The 14832-nt window shown below is 40.8% G+C and overlaps 8 protein-coding genes across 8 annotated transcripts; 5 read left to right on the forward strand and 3 right to left on the reverse strand.

Moving 5' to 3' along the window:
- Positions 1-57: 57 nt before the first annotated feature.
- On the forward strand, positions 58-642 carry MNP1 (mitochondrial 54S ribosomal protein bL12m; the record flags this gene model as incomplete). Its single annotated transcript, XM_033910404.1, has 1 exon — positions 58-642. One exon carries the CDS (start codon positions 58-60, stop codon positions 640-642), a length of 585 nt encoding a protein of 194 aa, XP_033766295.1.
- A 441-nt stretch (positions 643-1083) lies between these two features.
- On the forward strand, positions 1084-2238 carry NPY1 (NAD(+) diphosphatase; the record flags this gene model as incomplete). Its single annotated transcript, XM_033910405.1, has 1 exon — positions 1084-2238. The coding sequence occupies one exon, from the start codon at positions 1084-1086 to the stop codon at positions 2236-2238; it is 1155 nt and encodes a 384-aa protein (XP_033766296.1).
- A 356-nt stretch (positions 2239-2594) lies between these two features.
- Positions 2595-4568, forward strand: SGF73 (deubiquitination module subunit SGF73; the record flags this gene model as incomplete). Its single annotated transcript, XM_033910406.1, has 1 exon — positions 2595-4568. One exon carries the CDS (start codon positions 2595-2597, stop codon positions 4566-4568), a length of 1974 nt encoding a protein of 657 aa, XP_033766297.1.
- A 174-nt stretch (positions 4569-4742) lies between these two features.
- Positions 4743-6254, reverse strand: ALG2 (GDP-Man:Man(1)GlcNAc(2)-PP-dolichol alpha-1,3-mannosyltransferase; the record flags this gene model as incomplete). The annotated part of the gene is made up of 1 exon (XM_033910407.1): positions 4743-6254. One exon carries the CDS (start codon positions 6252-6254, stop codon positions 4743-4745), a length of 1512 nt encoding a protein of 503 aa, XP_033766298.1.
- A 256-nt stretch (positions 6255-6510) lies between these two features.
- On the reverse strand, positions 6511-8196 carry MRH4 (ATP-dependent RNA helicase; the record flags this gene model as incomplete). The annotated part of the gene is made up of 1 exon (XM_033910408.1): positions 6511-8196. One exon carries the CDS (start codon positions 8194-8196, stop codon positions 6511-6513), a length of 1686 nt encoding a protein of 561 aa, XP_033766299.1.
- Positions 8197-8644: 448 nt separating this feature from the next.
- PUS2 (pseudouridine synthase PUS2) lies at positions 8645-9751 on the forward strand (the record flags this gene model as incomplete). The annotated part of the gene is made up of 1 exon (XM_033910409.1): positions 8645-9751. One exon carries the CDS (start codon positions 8645-8647, stop codon positions 9749-9751), a length of 1107 nt encoding a protein of 368 aa, XP_033766300.1.
- Positions 9752-10181: 430 nt separating this feature from the next.
- PYC1 (pyruvate carboxylase 1) lies at positions 10182-13718 on the forward strand (the record flags this gene model as incomplete). Its single annotated transcript, XM_033910410.1, has 1 exon — positions 10182-13718. One exon carries the CDS (start codon positions 10182-10184, stop codon positions 13716-13718), a length of 3537 nt encoding a protein of 1178 aa, XP_033766301.1.
- Positions 13719-13951: 233 nt separating this feature from the next.
- DUO1 (Duo1p) lies at positions 13952-14695 on the reverse strand (the record flags this gene model as incomplete). Its single annotated transcript, XM_033910411.1, has 1 exon — positions 13952-14695. The coding sequence occupies one exon, from the start codon at positions 14693-14695 to the stop codon at positions 13952-13954; it is 744 nt and encodes a 247-aa protein (XP_033766302.1).
- Between the last annotated feature and the right edge of the window lie 137 nt (positions 14696-14832).

The raw sequence follows: 14832 nt of genomic DNA on the forward strand, positions 1-14832 counted from the left end.
GGAACAGGACAAGCAGCCCGTTAGCAACAGACACAATCAGCTAAATAAACGCCCAGTATGTCCCTACGTATACTAGCGAGGAGATCTTCTTCTATCTGGATGAAAACGCGCATTACACCAGCATTAATCTCTCCTATTACTATCACAACCCGTTTCAATTCTACGACTACGACAGCATCATCACATAAGGACGATGTCAAGCCAGTTGATCCTAAAATTTCTAAAATCGTGCAGGACATCTCCCAATTGACTCTATTGGAAACTTCTAGTTTGATCAATGAACTGAAAACAGTATTGAACATTCCAGAAATTTCCATGCCTCTGGGCGGATTCATGGCAGGTGCTGCAGGTGCAGGTGCTAGTAATGTACCCGGCTCCACTGGTGAAGCTGGCACCGGTGCTGAAGAAGAAGCTAAGCCTGAGGCAAAGACCGTGTTTACTGTGAAATTGGACTCGTTCGACACTAAGACTAAGGCAAAAGTCATCAAGGAAGTCAAGGGATTATTGGGCCTTTCATTAGTTGAAGCAAAGAAGTTCGTTGAGGCTGCACCAAAGGTTTTGAAGGAAAATGTCGCCAAGGATGATGCTGATAAGATTAAGAAAACCCTGGAAGACTTAGGGGCTAAGGTCAGTTTAGAATAATTTCAAAATTTGCATTTGTAGCAATTTGTCGATCATGTTAATCAAAATAGTCTGTTTTCTCTTTGAGAAAAAAAAATATATATATATCCTGTAAATATATTTAACTCTTTATTCTTCTTTCATCCTGCCTTTTATATATTGTACCACATCGCCCATTGCGAGTAGATGTATAGAAATTATTTCCTTATTATTTTCCATTTGCTGCAAGTAACTTAAATTCCATCACAATATGTGTCCTTGTGTTATACGAGTTGCAGACGGGCTAATCTATCACTTCGTAATTCCACTTTTCCAACTCACAAAAGCGATTGTTTTCTTCGAAATATTTTGCTCACTAACCGTAGGCATAAAGAATAAAGCAAGAGTAAAACGAAAGAAAAGATAAAGGTCTGACCTTTTTGTTTTTGATTTTTTTGGATAACGCTAAGGCCAGTTGAGAGAATGTCCACCGCAGCAACTTTTTTTGGTCAGCAGGTCTTGAACAGAGTTTCGTTCTTGAGATGTTCGAAAGAATTCATCAAAAAATCACTGAACCATGACTCCACCATTTTTATCCCATTTATCGAGGGGGAAGCCCTCATTTCGCCCGAGAATGGTAATTTAGTTCAGCTGTCCAAGTCTAAAAAGTCTTTCAAAAGTATTTTGTCAACAATAATTCCTTTATACACTACTCTTCTGAACACAACTCGGTCAAGAAGTGATGAGTCAGGCATCAATCTAACATTTCTAGGTCTCCTAGAAAACACAGATTCTACGTTTGATTTTGAATGGTCTGATATTTCTTATAAAGGAACACCATACTTTGGGTTAGATATTCGTGTTACTGAGAGCACTCTCTTCAAGAAAGCCGACTTCGAGCCTATCTTTTCCTACCCGAAGATGACTAGGGATCATATCTTTAAACAAACAAATGAAGATGCCTCACTCTATTCACAAGGCAGGATGTATCTAGATTGGCTAGCCAAGTACAAATTCTGTCCCGGTTGTGGATCAACATTATTTCCAGTCGACGCTGGAACCAAACTTCAGTGTTCTAACGAAAATAAAAATGTATATTGCAACGTGAGGGATGCAAGCGTTAATAACGTATGCTTCCCACGAACTGATCCAACGGTTATCGTAGCCGTGACCAACTCAGACTACTCTAAGTGTTGCCTGGCAAGATCTAAAAAAAGGCATGGTGATTTTGTATTGTACTCAACGATTGCAGGCTTTATGGAGCCATCTGAGACCATCGAAGAGGCCTGTATTAGGGAAATATGGGAGGAAACAGGTATCTCGTGCAAGAATATTGATATAGTCCGTTCACAGCCGTGGCCTTACCCCTGTAGTTTGATGATCGGCTGTTTAGGTGTTGTGGAATTCAATTCTGAAAATGAGGTCATCAACTTGAATCATGACGACGAATTATTGGATGCTCAATGGTTTGATACAACAGAAATCATTCAGGCTTTGGACAATTACACCGGCGGGTTTCGTGTTCCATTCAAAAATGATATAAATTTACCTGGAAGTACTACCATTGCCTTCCAATTAATCAGTCATGTCTGCAAGAACTATAGAAGCCTACGCAAGGCCTCATCAAGCCATTTATAGTTTTTTCTTTATGTAAGATATTGATAAACAGGAGTGCTTACAGCTTATGTATGTTTTCCAGTTGGTTACCCGAACATAACAGAGGTGCGTCATACTACGAATACTGAATGAATATAGAATTTTGGATTGTAGGAACAAGCAATTTGAAGGAAAAATCATTACGAATAGAAGAAAGAGGAGCTGAAAAGGGCATATAACTGTTCATAGCCGTGAAATAATTTCTGAGTTATTATTCCAGAACCTCTTTTGAATTTCTAGCATCATTCACTGGGGATTAGTTTGTCAAAAACGGTATAAACTAAAAAAGTAAGAATAGTGAACAAACAAGAGAAGCGCAAAAAAAGAAAAGAAGTAAAATGAGACCAGGCGATGCAGAGATTAAGGGAATTAAGCCCAAAATTGTTGAAGAATATTCTCTATCTCAGGAAAACGGTTCTTCCCACGATTCGTGGAAAGGCCTAATATCGTCAGCGAAGGACACTCCTTTGCAGTATAATCATATGAATCGTGAAAGTCTAAAAAAATATTTTAACCCGAATGCAAAACTTATTGAGAATCCTTTAGATGCGCCGATCCAATTTAGAGTATGTGAAAAATGTGGGAAGCCTCTAGCTTTGACAGCTATCGTGGACCACTTAGAGAACCATTGTACGGGAGCATCCGGAAAAAGCAACACAGATCTAAAAGACGAAAGTACTAGTGAAACAATACGAAATGGAGTGGAATCAACTGGGACAAATAATGACGATGATGACAATAGCAATGATAATAACAATGACGACGATGACGATCACGACGATGATGATGACGATGACGATGACGATGACGATGACGATGACGATGACGATGATGATGTCAATGGCGCAAACTATAAGAAGAGTGACTCTTCTTTTAACCCTCTAAAAAGATCAACATCTATGGAATCTGCCAACACACCAAATACGGATACGAAAAGATCGAAAACTGGAACTCCCCAAACCTCCAGCTCTTCCATAAAAAAACAAAAAAAAGTCAAACAAAGAAACCCGACTGAGAAACACTTGATTGATTTCAATAAACAATGTGGTGTAGAGTTGCCGGAGGGTGGCTATTGTGCACGTTCGTTAACATGTAAGTCCCATTCTATGGGTGCAAAGAGGGCCGTTTCTGGTCGTTCCAAGCCCTACGATGTCTTGCTAGCTGATTATCATAGAGAACATCAAACTAAAATTGGCGCAGCTGCTGAGAAACGTGCTAAGCAACAAGAATTACAAAAATTACAAAAGCAGATACAAAAAGAGCAGAAAAAACATACACAGCAACAGAAGCAAGGCCAGAGGTCTAAGCAAAGAAACGTAAATGGTGGAAAGTCTGCCAAAAATGGCAATAAGAATACTGGTCACAACGGTAACAGTATCAGCGAAGTAGGACACGTTAATCTAACTCCTGAAGAGGAAACAACACAGGTTTTAAATGGTGTGTCCCGATCATTTCCACTACCATTAGAGTCAACAGTACTGTCATCAGTTAGATACAGGACCAAATACTTTAGAATGAGGGAAATGTTTGCTTCCTCATTTTCTGTGAAACCAGGATACACTTCTCCAGGTTATGGTGCAATCCATTCTCGTGTAGGATGTTTAGATTTGGATAGAACAACAGATTACAAGTTTCGTGTTAGGACCCCTCAGCCAATTAATCATCTAACAAACCAAAACCTTAATCCGAAACAAATACAAAGACTACAACAACAAAGAGCTCTACAAGCGCAGCTTCTTTCTCAACAACAGCAGCAGCAGCAGAAGCAACAGCATCATTTAACCCAAGCTCAAGGCCAGGCCAATACTCAACAGCAGACTCAAGGTATGGTGCCCAATCACTTCCCTACCGGCGCAACGAATTCGTCATTTAATGCCAATATAATGAACAAGCAAGTTCAGCAGCAGCAGCAGCATAAGTCTCAAGATACGGGTCTTACGCCGCTGGAGATACAATCACAACAACAAAAGCTACGACAACAGCAACTACAGCAGCAGAAGTTTGAAGCTGCAGCTTCATATTTAGCCAACGCTACCAAATTAATGCAAGAATCAAATCAAGATAACCATTTATCTGGTACTCACAACAATAATAATAGTGGAAAAAACGGTCACAACGACATAATGACGATGAAAGCGTCCATGAATTCTCCTAATGCTAGCATAAGTGGCATGCAATCTCCCCCTAGTATCAACACCCTCAATGGCTCTGGACAAGGTGTATCTACCGGTATTAATGTCCCCGGCAATAACGGGAGAATTGAAGTAGGCATTGGAAATTCTGTGAATCCCTATAAGGGCAGAATAAAGTAATCGGATTATGCACATTATTCAGCATGTTTACGAAGTGAGCATTAAACATCATTGGTCAAAGCAACATATATATATCTATATTTATGGACAAGTTGTGCTACCTTCATTCCAAATTTCTTCTCTAATGTAAATTATTTCTTCTTCGTGAGTATACATTGTTTATTTAAGTGGACACTATGCTTCTTCATAAGGGTAAGAGAGAGCAAAAAAAAATGCCCAGTAAGCCCCCATTAAGTAGTTCTTAAAATACAGTACCATAAAAGTAGCCATAAACAGGAGGGGCCATGGATTATTGGGTAGAGCCTTTACAAATGTCATATGCAAAAGAAAATTAAAGAATGAAACGCTAAACATTTGCCAAGGATAGTACTTTTTTTCTTTCCATATGACTTTGTCAACGTTTTCTTCGAATGACTGAGTCATTGCTTCCCTAGAAAAGTATTTCTTAATTCTAAGCGGACCATTCCTCTCAAAATTCACATAATCATTGCGCAACACTTGTCTGCTCTCATCAATAGCAGTAGCCCATTGAATAGGGACGGCTGGTTTTAGCCATCCAGTGGCAGAAGTTTCATCTTTGCCAGCAATATATGATTTAATAGTCTCCAAAGGACCGCCATTATTTACCGCCAGTACAGGTTTGCCTAATTTCATGGCTTCCAACGGAACAATACCGAAGTGTTCATACGCTGGAGTATACAATAACATTTCAGTTTTTTCCAGCAATAGTTCCTTCAAAGATGACGAAATTGATGTTAAAAATATAATTTTACTATGGCTGGCTTTGAACGACTCTAAATCGGAGGCACATTTTATTTCTTGATAGTATATGGTTGCATGAGATAGTTCGTATTCATCGGCCAGAGACTTTAGTTCCTTTAAGTACTGCACATTTTCTGCGACCCTTTCGTCATAACCACCGCAAATAACCAATTTAACGTTGTCATTACTTTGATCTTCAGATAGTGCAAAAGCCTTTATAGCCAACGCAATATCTTTTTTTCTTTCAAAACGATTTATACTTAAATAAAATCTATCACCTTCGTTGAATACTGTTTTGAAAAATTTCTTGTCGATATCTTCGACTTCGATTGTTGATAAATCCACACATGGATAAATGACGTCTGGGTCATTGGATAAATATTTGAACGTTTTATGGAACGTGGTTTTGGTGAAATTTGAATTTACCACAACAGTATCGGCAGCACTCACGGAAAACTGCTCTATTAGGTCAAATGGAAGTCTATATATTTTCTTCAATAACCCAGTTCTTTGGGTTAATAATTGATCGGGGAAATGACAATAAAACATTAAAGTGGCAGAACTAAAAATATGCAAAAGCGGGATACATGTAGATAGCTGATCGATAATAATTAATTGGTAGGCATTGACTTTTTTTTGTAGGATTAATTGAATAACTAAATAAAGCTGTCTAATTGTTGCGAAAACAATAAAGAAACGACCCAAAAAGTTTGTTGGTAAAAAATCACCATAAACCTCAACCTTCAATTGGCCGTCTTTAACCTCTTCAAAACAATGTGATTTATCACAATGACTGGTATAGATGATGACACTATGCCCTTGTTGTTGTAAACCTAATGCGGCATCGACAACTAACCTTTCGGCGCCCCCGATTCCTAAATCTGGATGGATGAATGCAATCGTTCTTCTATCCTTGTCAATCATCTCGTTTGTCTGATCAACTTTTTCTATCTATCTTCTGTTCTATTTATATTTCCTGGTTTATTAGATGGTGAATGTAGTAATTTCTTAATGTTATGAATAATAACATCATTTATTTTTGCTGTTCGCGCGTTTATCTAGGTATGAACTTGTCCATAAAAAAAAAAGACATACGCAAAGTTCTCGATCTATATAAATTGTATCTGTGGTTATGACCGCTTTGTATGTGTATTATAATATTTACAAGAATACAAGTCTCTCATGATAACCTTTGGTGCTTTTTGATAATCTTCGGAAGGGCTTTGGCCCAAGATTTTGTTTTGTTGTCAGTTAGCATAAATACACGACCGCCTTGTTTCATTCTAGCAGTCCTACCCACTCTGTGGATTAGGTCTATTGACGTTTTGGGTACATCGTAGAGAACAACGTTCCGCACACCTTTGAAGTTAAGTCCTCTTGCCATGAGATCAGTGGTTACGAGTACATGCAGGGACTTGTTTCTCGATACGGTGACGTCAGAATTTGTCCTTTTCAATTCGCCAATAACGATGTTAGAATCGGGAATTTCAAGTTTCTTCAAAGAAGTTGACGACGAAATATTTTGAGGAACCACTTCCGAGAGTCGCCTTGGTGGTGATAAAAAGGGCATGATTTTCTCGGATCTTTCCTCAAATGTATCTTCACCAGTTAAACCAATGGCATTATGGCCGAATTTGTTATTCAAGAGGTTAACAATTTCAGGTACATCCTTTTTTTCGTTGACAAAGATAATGCATCTTTTCTCAAATCCTGGTTCAGTATCATCATTTGAAATAGCATATAGAGTTTGTGCTAATGCCTTAATCTTGGATCCCTTGAAAGGACTTAGAGCAGAATTTATAACCCTGAAGTCCAAAGTGAATGGTAACTTATGCAGTTTAGGTGTCATTATAGGAATTACTGTGGGAAATAGTCTTTGCATGGTCTTGTTAAACTCTTGAGGGATGGTAGCAGAACAGAAAATAAGGTGATTAATGTTAGGAATTCTCTTTATGACGGAGTGCGTTTCTTCAAGCCATGACCTATCCAGAAGCGTATCAGCTTCATCTAGCACTACGAAACCGACTTTGGACAGTATTTTATCAGGCCTAGTAATCATTCTGATGGAGAACAGGTTTAGTAGTTTTCCTGGGGTCGTGACTAAAATATCTATTCTATTTTTGATGTTCTCCAGCAGATCACGATACGACGTGGCCTTATCCCACTTGAAAGAGTTTAAACCTAACAAGGATTTTGTTTTGGAGACGGTTTCGTATACTTGGTCAACCAATTCGTGTGTAGGCACCAATATGATGGATCGAATCAGAATGCTGTGTCTTAGTGTTTCCCATAGTTCGGGAGTTTCTAACTCCTGTCTTTTCAAGTAGTCTATCAAAGGTATCAGGTAGGCCATGGTCTTACCTGAACCAGTTTCGGCGGCAATGGCATGTATTTGTAATTTAGGATCCATTAAATTCTTGGATATTTTCTTAATGGCCACCGTTTGAATGGGGCTCGGTATTACATTTTCATCGGTTTTTTTCTTATTATCTTGGAGCTTCAACGACTCTTTGGAAATAATTTCTTTTACAGCATCTCTAACGGATGGTAATATAAGCAATTGATCGAAATTTGATATTTTTTGTATTAGTTTACTGGTACTGTCCATGTTCATATCAACGTCATTTTTCAATCCACCATACTGTCCAAAATTGAATGCTTGGTCAGAGTCCTTCTTTCTGTCGCCTTTTTTCCCTTTGGATTTCTGTTTTCTGTCTTTGCTGTTACTTCCTGAAGGCACTGAAGCTAATGGAGAATATCTTTTATGCTTTGTTCTTGGGCCTCCCGCGTACGAACGCACTCCTATCTCAAGAAGCATGGGGAAAGACCACCGTGGCAAAACTTTTGAGTTGAAAAAAAGCGACATTGTGCTTATTATACTTTGTTCTGACCTGATAAGGTATTTCGAACCATCAGTAATATCTATAACACTATTATTATAGTTGCAATTCTTATATTCCGTGGTAAGTGATCTAAAACTTCGCTTACTTTCAAAAATTTCAAGAATAAAGTTAGGTTGGGCTGTTCAACAGCAGTTGTCTTACGAAACAGAACCCACCGAGAAAAGAAAATGAAAAAAGCGGCATTGAAGACTGGCTTTGCTTTGAGACATATACTTACAGGTCAGAGAATAAAGAGATACTTGTATGTATGAATGTGTAGCTACTTACGCACAGATGTATATTTATTGATGTGAACATAACATTTTATTAACAGTACTCTGCAGTGCGAGTTGTAGTAGTACTGGTGATGAGGGCAGCACGGCAGCGGTAAAAGCGGCAGCAGAGAGAAAGCCGAGTAAACATAAGGTCGTCATGCTCTTAGGATACTGCGGCAGTGGATACTATGGAATGCAATACAACCCACCGTATAAAACAATTGAAGGTGAGATTCTTACCAAGCTCTTCGAAGTAGGAGCGATTTCCGAGGAAAATTCGTCGACACCGAAGAAAAACTCCTTCATGGCTGCGGCAAGAACAGATAAGGGTGTACACGCCATGTTAAATTTACTGTCGCTAAAGATCTCACTGCAAGAAGATACGGTTGCGAAGTTGAACGCCGTGCTACCGCCCGAAATACGCGTGTGGGGTATTCAGCCTGTCAATAAGAAGTTTAACGCCAGATCCGCGTGCGACTCTCGATGGTATGAATACCTTATCCCAGAATTTGTACTCATTGGTCCACCCCGGAGTTCTGTTTTGCATAAAAACGTGGGGGTATGCTACCGCGAAGACGGCTCGCAAGAGGTGTGGGATGCGTTCCTGGAACAGACGCGTGAGAGATTCAGCGGGGATGAGCTGTGCCGTTTGCAGGACACTGCACAGAAACTAAGTGAGAGCGATCCTTTAGTACAAGACTATGTGGGGCTCTTGAGCGGCACCCTTAGCGGCTACTGCTTGCCTCGCTCGAAGCTGTACGCTTTCGAGGCGGCCATGCAGGAGTACGTGGGGACGCATAATTTTCACAACTTCACGACAGGCAAACTTTCTGGGGATCCCAGTGCGCAGCGCCATATTAAGGAGATTGTAGTGTCGCAAGCTTCACCGCGATGGATAAGTGTCCGGATCCACGGGCAGTCGTTTATGCTTCATCAGATTCGACGAATGGTAGCGCTTGCCGTGCTTGCTGCCCGTTGTCAATTACCGCCTAACCTTGTACGTAACCATTTTAACGCCGGGGCTAGGAAGTACATTCCGAGAGCACCCGCGCAAGGCTTGCTACTAGAGGGACCCGTGTTTGACCGGTATAACACTAAGTTGCGCAAACTGCTATATTGCGAAATCCGCCCGGACAATATTACTCTTGAGCGCATGTGCCGTTTCCGGGAACGCCGGATCTATACTGCGATCGCACACGAGGAGACGGAGCGTCACGTGTTTTGCCACTTTGTACGACAGATGAACCGCCTGGCCACGCTCTAATCTAGCCGCCCAATGTCGCAGATCAACTCGCGACATTGGGCGGTCAATACTCTTATGCTATTGGCTCTTCAATGCGCGCAAGCGCCAGTTGCGCGCACGGAAGAGGTCATGACCGCTCCACCGGGCATGCGTGTCGTCATCCCGCATCATTCGGGACATTTTGGTATTTTCCGTAGTAGTAGTTGACGTGGGGAGAGCCAGTGGGCTGTCGCATATGGTTGGTTTAGGTGGCGAAAGTTTCGCCGCGATAGTAATCATGTCTCGACCTTAATCTTATTGGAATGGGTCATGCTCGGTAAGTGACTCTCGCTGTATATAAGAATATATGTAATCGCCTACTTCAATGGATAGAAGGAGGTCTTAAGAACGTAGATAAACAAAAAGAAGATAACAAAAAGGAAAATCTCAGCCCCTGCCTTTCTCTTAGATAATGTCGCAAAGAAAATTCGCCGGCTTGAGAGATAATTTCAATCTCTTAGGTGAGAAGAACAAAATATTGGTGGCTAATAGAGGAGAGATTCCAATCAGAATCTTTCGTACCGCCCATGAACTATCTATGCAAACGGTGGCTATATACTCTCATGAAGATCGTCTTTCCACGCACAAACAAAAGGCTGACGAAGCATACGTCATTGGTGAAGTAGGTCAATATACGCCCGTCGGCGCTTATTTGGCCATTGACGAAATCATTTCCATTGCTCAAAGACACCAGGTAGATTTCATCCATCCAGGTTACGGGTTCTTGTCCGAAAACTCAGAGTTTGCTGATAAGGTGGCGAAGGCGGGTATAACCTGGATTGGCCCCCCCGCTGAAGTTATTGACTCTGTGGGTGATAAGGTCTCAGCCAGAAACTTGGCAGCAAAGGCCAATGTACCCACTGTTCCTGGTACTCCAGGTCCTATAGAAACGGTGCAGGAAGCACTTGACTTCGTCAATGAATACGGCTACCCGGTGATCATCAAGGCCGCCTTTGGTGGTGGTGGTAGAGGTATGAGAGTGGTTAGAGAAGGTGACGACGTTGCTGATGCTTTTCAACGTGCTACGTCAGAAGCCCGCACTGCCTTTGGTAACGGTACATGTTTTGTAGAGAGATTCTTGGACAAGCCAAAGCATATTGAAGTTCAATTGTTGGCCGATAATCACGGAAACGTGGTTCATCTTTTCGAAAGAGATTGTTCGGTTCAAAGAAGACACCAAAAGGTTGTTGAAGTAGCCCCAGCAAAGACTTTGCCTCGCGAAGTCCGTGACGCCATCTTGACAGATGCTGTCAAATTGGCGAAAGAATGTGGCTACAGGAATGCGGGTACCGCTGAATTCTTGGTCGATAACCAAAACAGACACTACTTCATCGAGATTAACCCAAGAATCCAAGTGGAGCATACGATCACAGAAGAAATTACGGGCATAGATATCGTGGCGGCTCAAATTCAAATTGCCGCGGGCGCCTCTTTACCCCAGTTGGGCCTATTTCAGGACAAAATTACGACTCGTGGCTTTGCCATTCAGTGTCGTATTACCACAGAAGACCCCGCCAAGAATTTTCAACCAGATACCGGTAGAATAGAAGTCTATCGTTCTGCTGGTGGTAACGGCGTCAGACTGGATGGTGGTAACGCTTATGCAGGGACAATCATCTCACCTCATTACGATTCAATGCTAGTCAAATGCTCGTGCTCCGGTTCGACTTACGAAATTGTTCGTAGGAAAATGATTCGTGCATTGATCGAATTCAGGATCAGAGGTGTCAAGACCAACATTCCTTTCCTATTGACTCTTTTGACACATCCCGTTTTCATTGATGGCACCTATTGGACAACGTTCATTGATGACACTCCTCAACTGTTCCAAATGGTGTCATCACAAAACAGAGCACAAAAACTATTGCACTATCTCGCTGACGTTGCAGTTAATGGTTCATCTATTAAGGGTCAAATTGGTTTGCCAAAGTTGAAATCAAACCCAAGTGTTCCTCATTTGCACGACACTCAGGGCAATGTCATCAACGTTACAAAGACTGCACCACCATCCGGATGGAGACAAGTGCTCTTAGAAAGGGGACCAGCTGAATTTGCCAAGCAAGTCAGACAGTTCAACGGTACTCTGTTAATGGATACCACCTGGAGAGACGCTCATCAATCTCTGCTCGCAACAAGAGTCAGAACTCATGATTTAGCCATAATCGCTCCAACAACCGCACATGCCCTTGCGGGTGCCTTCGCTTTAGAATGTTGGGGTGGTGCTACATTCGATGTCGCAATGAGGTTCTTGCATGAAGACCCATGGGAACGTCTAAGGAAATTAAGAGCCTTGGTGCCCAATATTCCATTCCAAATGCTATTACGTGGTGCCAATGGTGTGGCTTACTCTTCATTGCCTGACAATGCTATTGATCATTTTGTCAAACAAGCCAAAGATAACGGTGTTGATATATTTAGAGTGTTTGATGCTTTAAATGATTTGGAGCAACTAAAAGTCGGTGTAGATGCTGTGAAGAAGGCAGGTGGTGTTGTGGAAGCCACTGTTTGTTTCTCTGGAGATATGCTTCAACCAGGCAAGAAATACAATTTGGATTACTATTTGGAAATTGCCGAAAAAATCGTCCAAATGGGCACACATATTCTTGGTATCAAAGACATGGCAGGCACTATGAAGCCGGCAGCTGCCAAACTACTGATTGGATCATTGAGGGCTAAGTACCCTGATCTCCCAATACATGTCCACACCCATGATTCTGCAGGTACTGCTGTTGCGTCCATGACCGCATGTGCCCTAGCAGGTGCTGATGTTGTTGATGTTGCCATCAACTCAATGTCTGGTTTAACTTCACAACCATCAGTCAATGCTTTGTTGGCTTCATTAGAAGGTAATATTGACACCGGTATTAACGTTGAGCATGTTCGTGAATTAGATGCATATTGGGCAGAAATGAGATTGCTATACTCTTGTTTCGAAGCCGACTTGAAGGGCCCAGATCCAGAAGTTTACCAACATGAAATCCCAGGTGGCCAATTGACAAACTTGTTGTTCCAAGCTCAACAATTGGGTCTTGGAGAACAATGGGCCGAAACCAAGAGAGCTTACAGAGAAGCCAATTATTTATTGGGTGATATTGTTAAAGTTACCCCAACTTCGAAGGTCGTTGGTGATCTGGCACAATTTATGGTTTCAAACAAATTAACCTCCGATGATGTAAGACGCCTGGCAAATTCTCTAGATTTCCCTGACTCTGTCATGGATTTCTTTGAAGGTTTAATTGGCCAACCATATGGTGGGTTCCCAGAACCATTTAGATCAGACGTTCTAAGGAACAAGAGAAGAAAGTTGACTTGTCGCCCGGGCTTGGAATTAGAGCCATTTGATCTTGAAAAAATTAGAGAAGACTTGCAAAACAGATTTGGTGATGTGAATGAGTGCGATGTCGCTTCTTATAACATGTACCCAAGAGTTTATGAAGACTTCCAAAAGATGAGAGAAACATACGGTGATCTGTCTGTATTGCCAACAAGAAGTTTCTTGTCTCCACTGGAAACTGATGAAGAAATTGAGGTTGTAATCGAACAAGGTAAAACTTTAATTATCAAGTTGCAAGCTGTTGGTGATTTGAACAAAAAGACAGGTGAAAGGGAAGTTTACTTTGATTTGAATGGTGAAATGAGAAAAATTCGTGTCGCCGATAGATCACAGAAAGTGGAAACTGTCACCAAATCGAAGGCAGACATGCATGATCCATTACACATTGGTGCACCAATGGCAGGTGTCATTGTTGAAGTTAAAGTTCATAAAGGATCACTAATAAAGAAAGGTCAACCGGTAGCTGTGTTGAGCGCCATGAAAATGGAAATGATCATCTCTTCTCCATCTGATGGACAAGTTAAAGAAGTATTTGTCTCTGATGGTGAAAATGTGGATTCTTCTGATTTATTGGTTCTATTGGAAGATCAAGTTCCTGTTGAAACTAAGGCATAAATCGGTTAGTTCTCATTTATAATGTAAATTATACCCGAATCTTATTTATTTACCTTTTCTTTTTTTGACGACTAATAATTACAAATACATAATTAGGGACAAAAGTTAAATAAAAAACAGAAAAAAAATTCAACGCATCTATTTAACATTTCGTTTATTCATCAGTTTATCTATTATCTCAATCTTAACTTCCATATACATTAAGTCCCAAATACACCTCCGAAAAAGATCTGTTAGCGAAACATCTTCCTCGAGCTGCTAGCCGTGGGCTTAGTCCACCTGTTAGTAACTCTTGGTATACCACTGGGCCTCTTTGAGGCAGGAACATGTATCTTTCTCACTCTACCGTTGTTTCCATTTCCAGCAGAAGAAACGGGCCTTCTACCAGATTGCACGCCATACCTTGGATTTAAGCCTTGATTCGGTGCCTTTGCTGGTACATCGTCCCTTTCTCCCTTCCTGTTTTCTAGTTTTTGTCTCAGATCCAAGACCTCCCTCTTTTTCAATTCGATCACGTTGTGTAAAGTACTCCCATCTTCATCATTTGTGTTTGCATTTTCATTGTGTAGTCTGTCATTAATTAGCTTTAAGTAATTTTGATCGCTCATTAATTTATGAATGTAACCAGCTTGAGAATGAATATTGATCCAAGAATCCAATATGGAATTCGTAGATTTACATACCTCATGCACTTGATTAACGTATACCGGTAAGTTATTTCTTAATGCGGCCGTAACATTTTTTATCATTGCTGTTATTTTATCTAGCGATTCCGATTCTTTGAGTAAAGATTGCGTCGTGATTGAGTTAGATGGTCTTATAGAGTTGCTGCTGGCCGAAGTATTATCGCTTGCCTCATTTCCCGTACTTTTCGGAAATTTCTTGGTTGTGTTATTGAGGTTAGATCTCATCTCGTTGAAAATTTGTGGAATCAGTTTGTCTATGGTAGAATCATCTAATTGGCTCTGTTCACTCATATTGAGGGTTTGCTGACGTTTCAAATTATCTTCTTAAGCAAAATTTAACGCGCTAGTCTCAAGCTGTTTGGCATATCTGTTTTTTATTTTGTATGTTTGGCGTTTGTCTGTATTTATTATTATTCATTTTCCCTTCG

This window comes from Saccharomyces paradoxus, chromosome VII (genome assembly GCF_002079055.1).
Source record: "Saccharomyces paradoxus chromosome VII, complete sequence".
Classification (NCBI taxonomy): Eukaryota; Fungi; Ascomycota; class Saccharomycetes; order Saccharomycetales; family Saccharomycetaceae; genus Saccharomyces; species Saccharomyces paradoxus.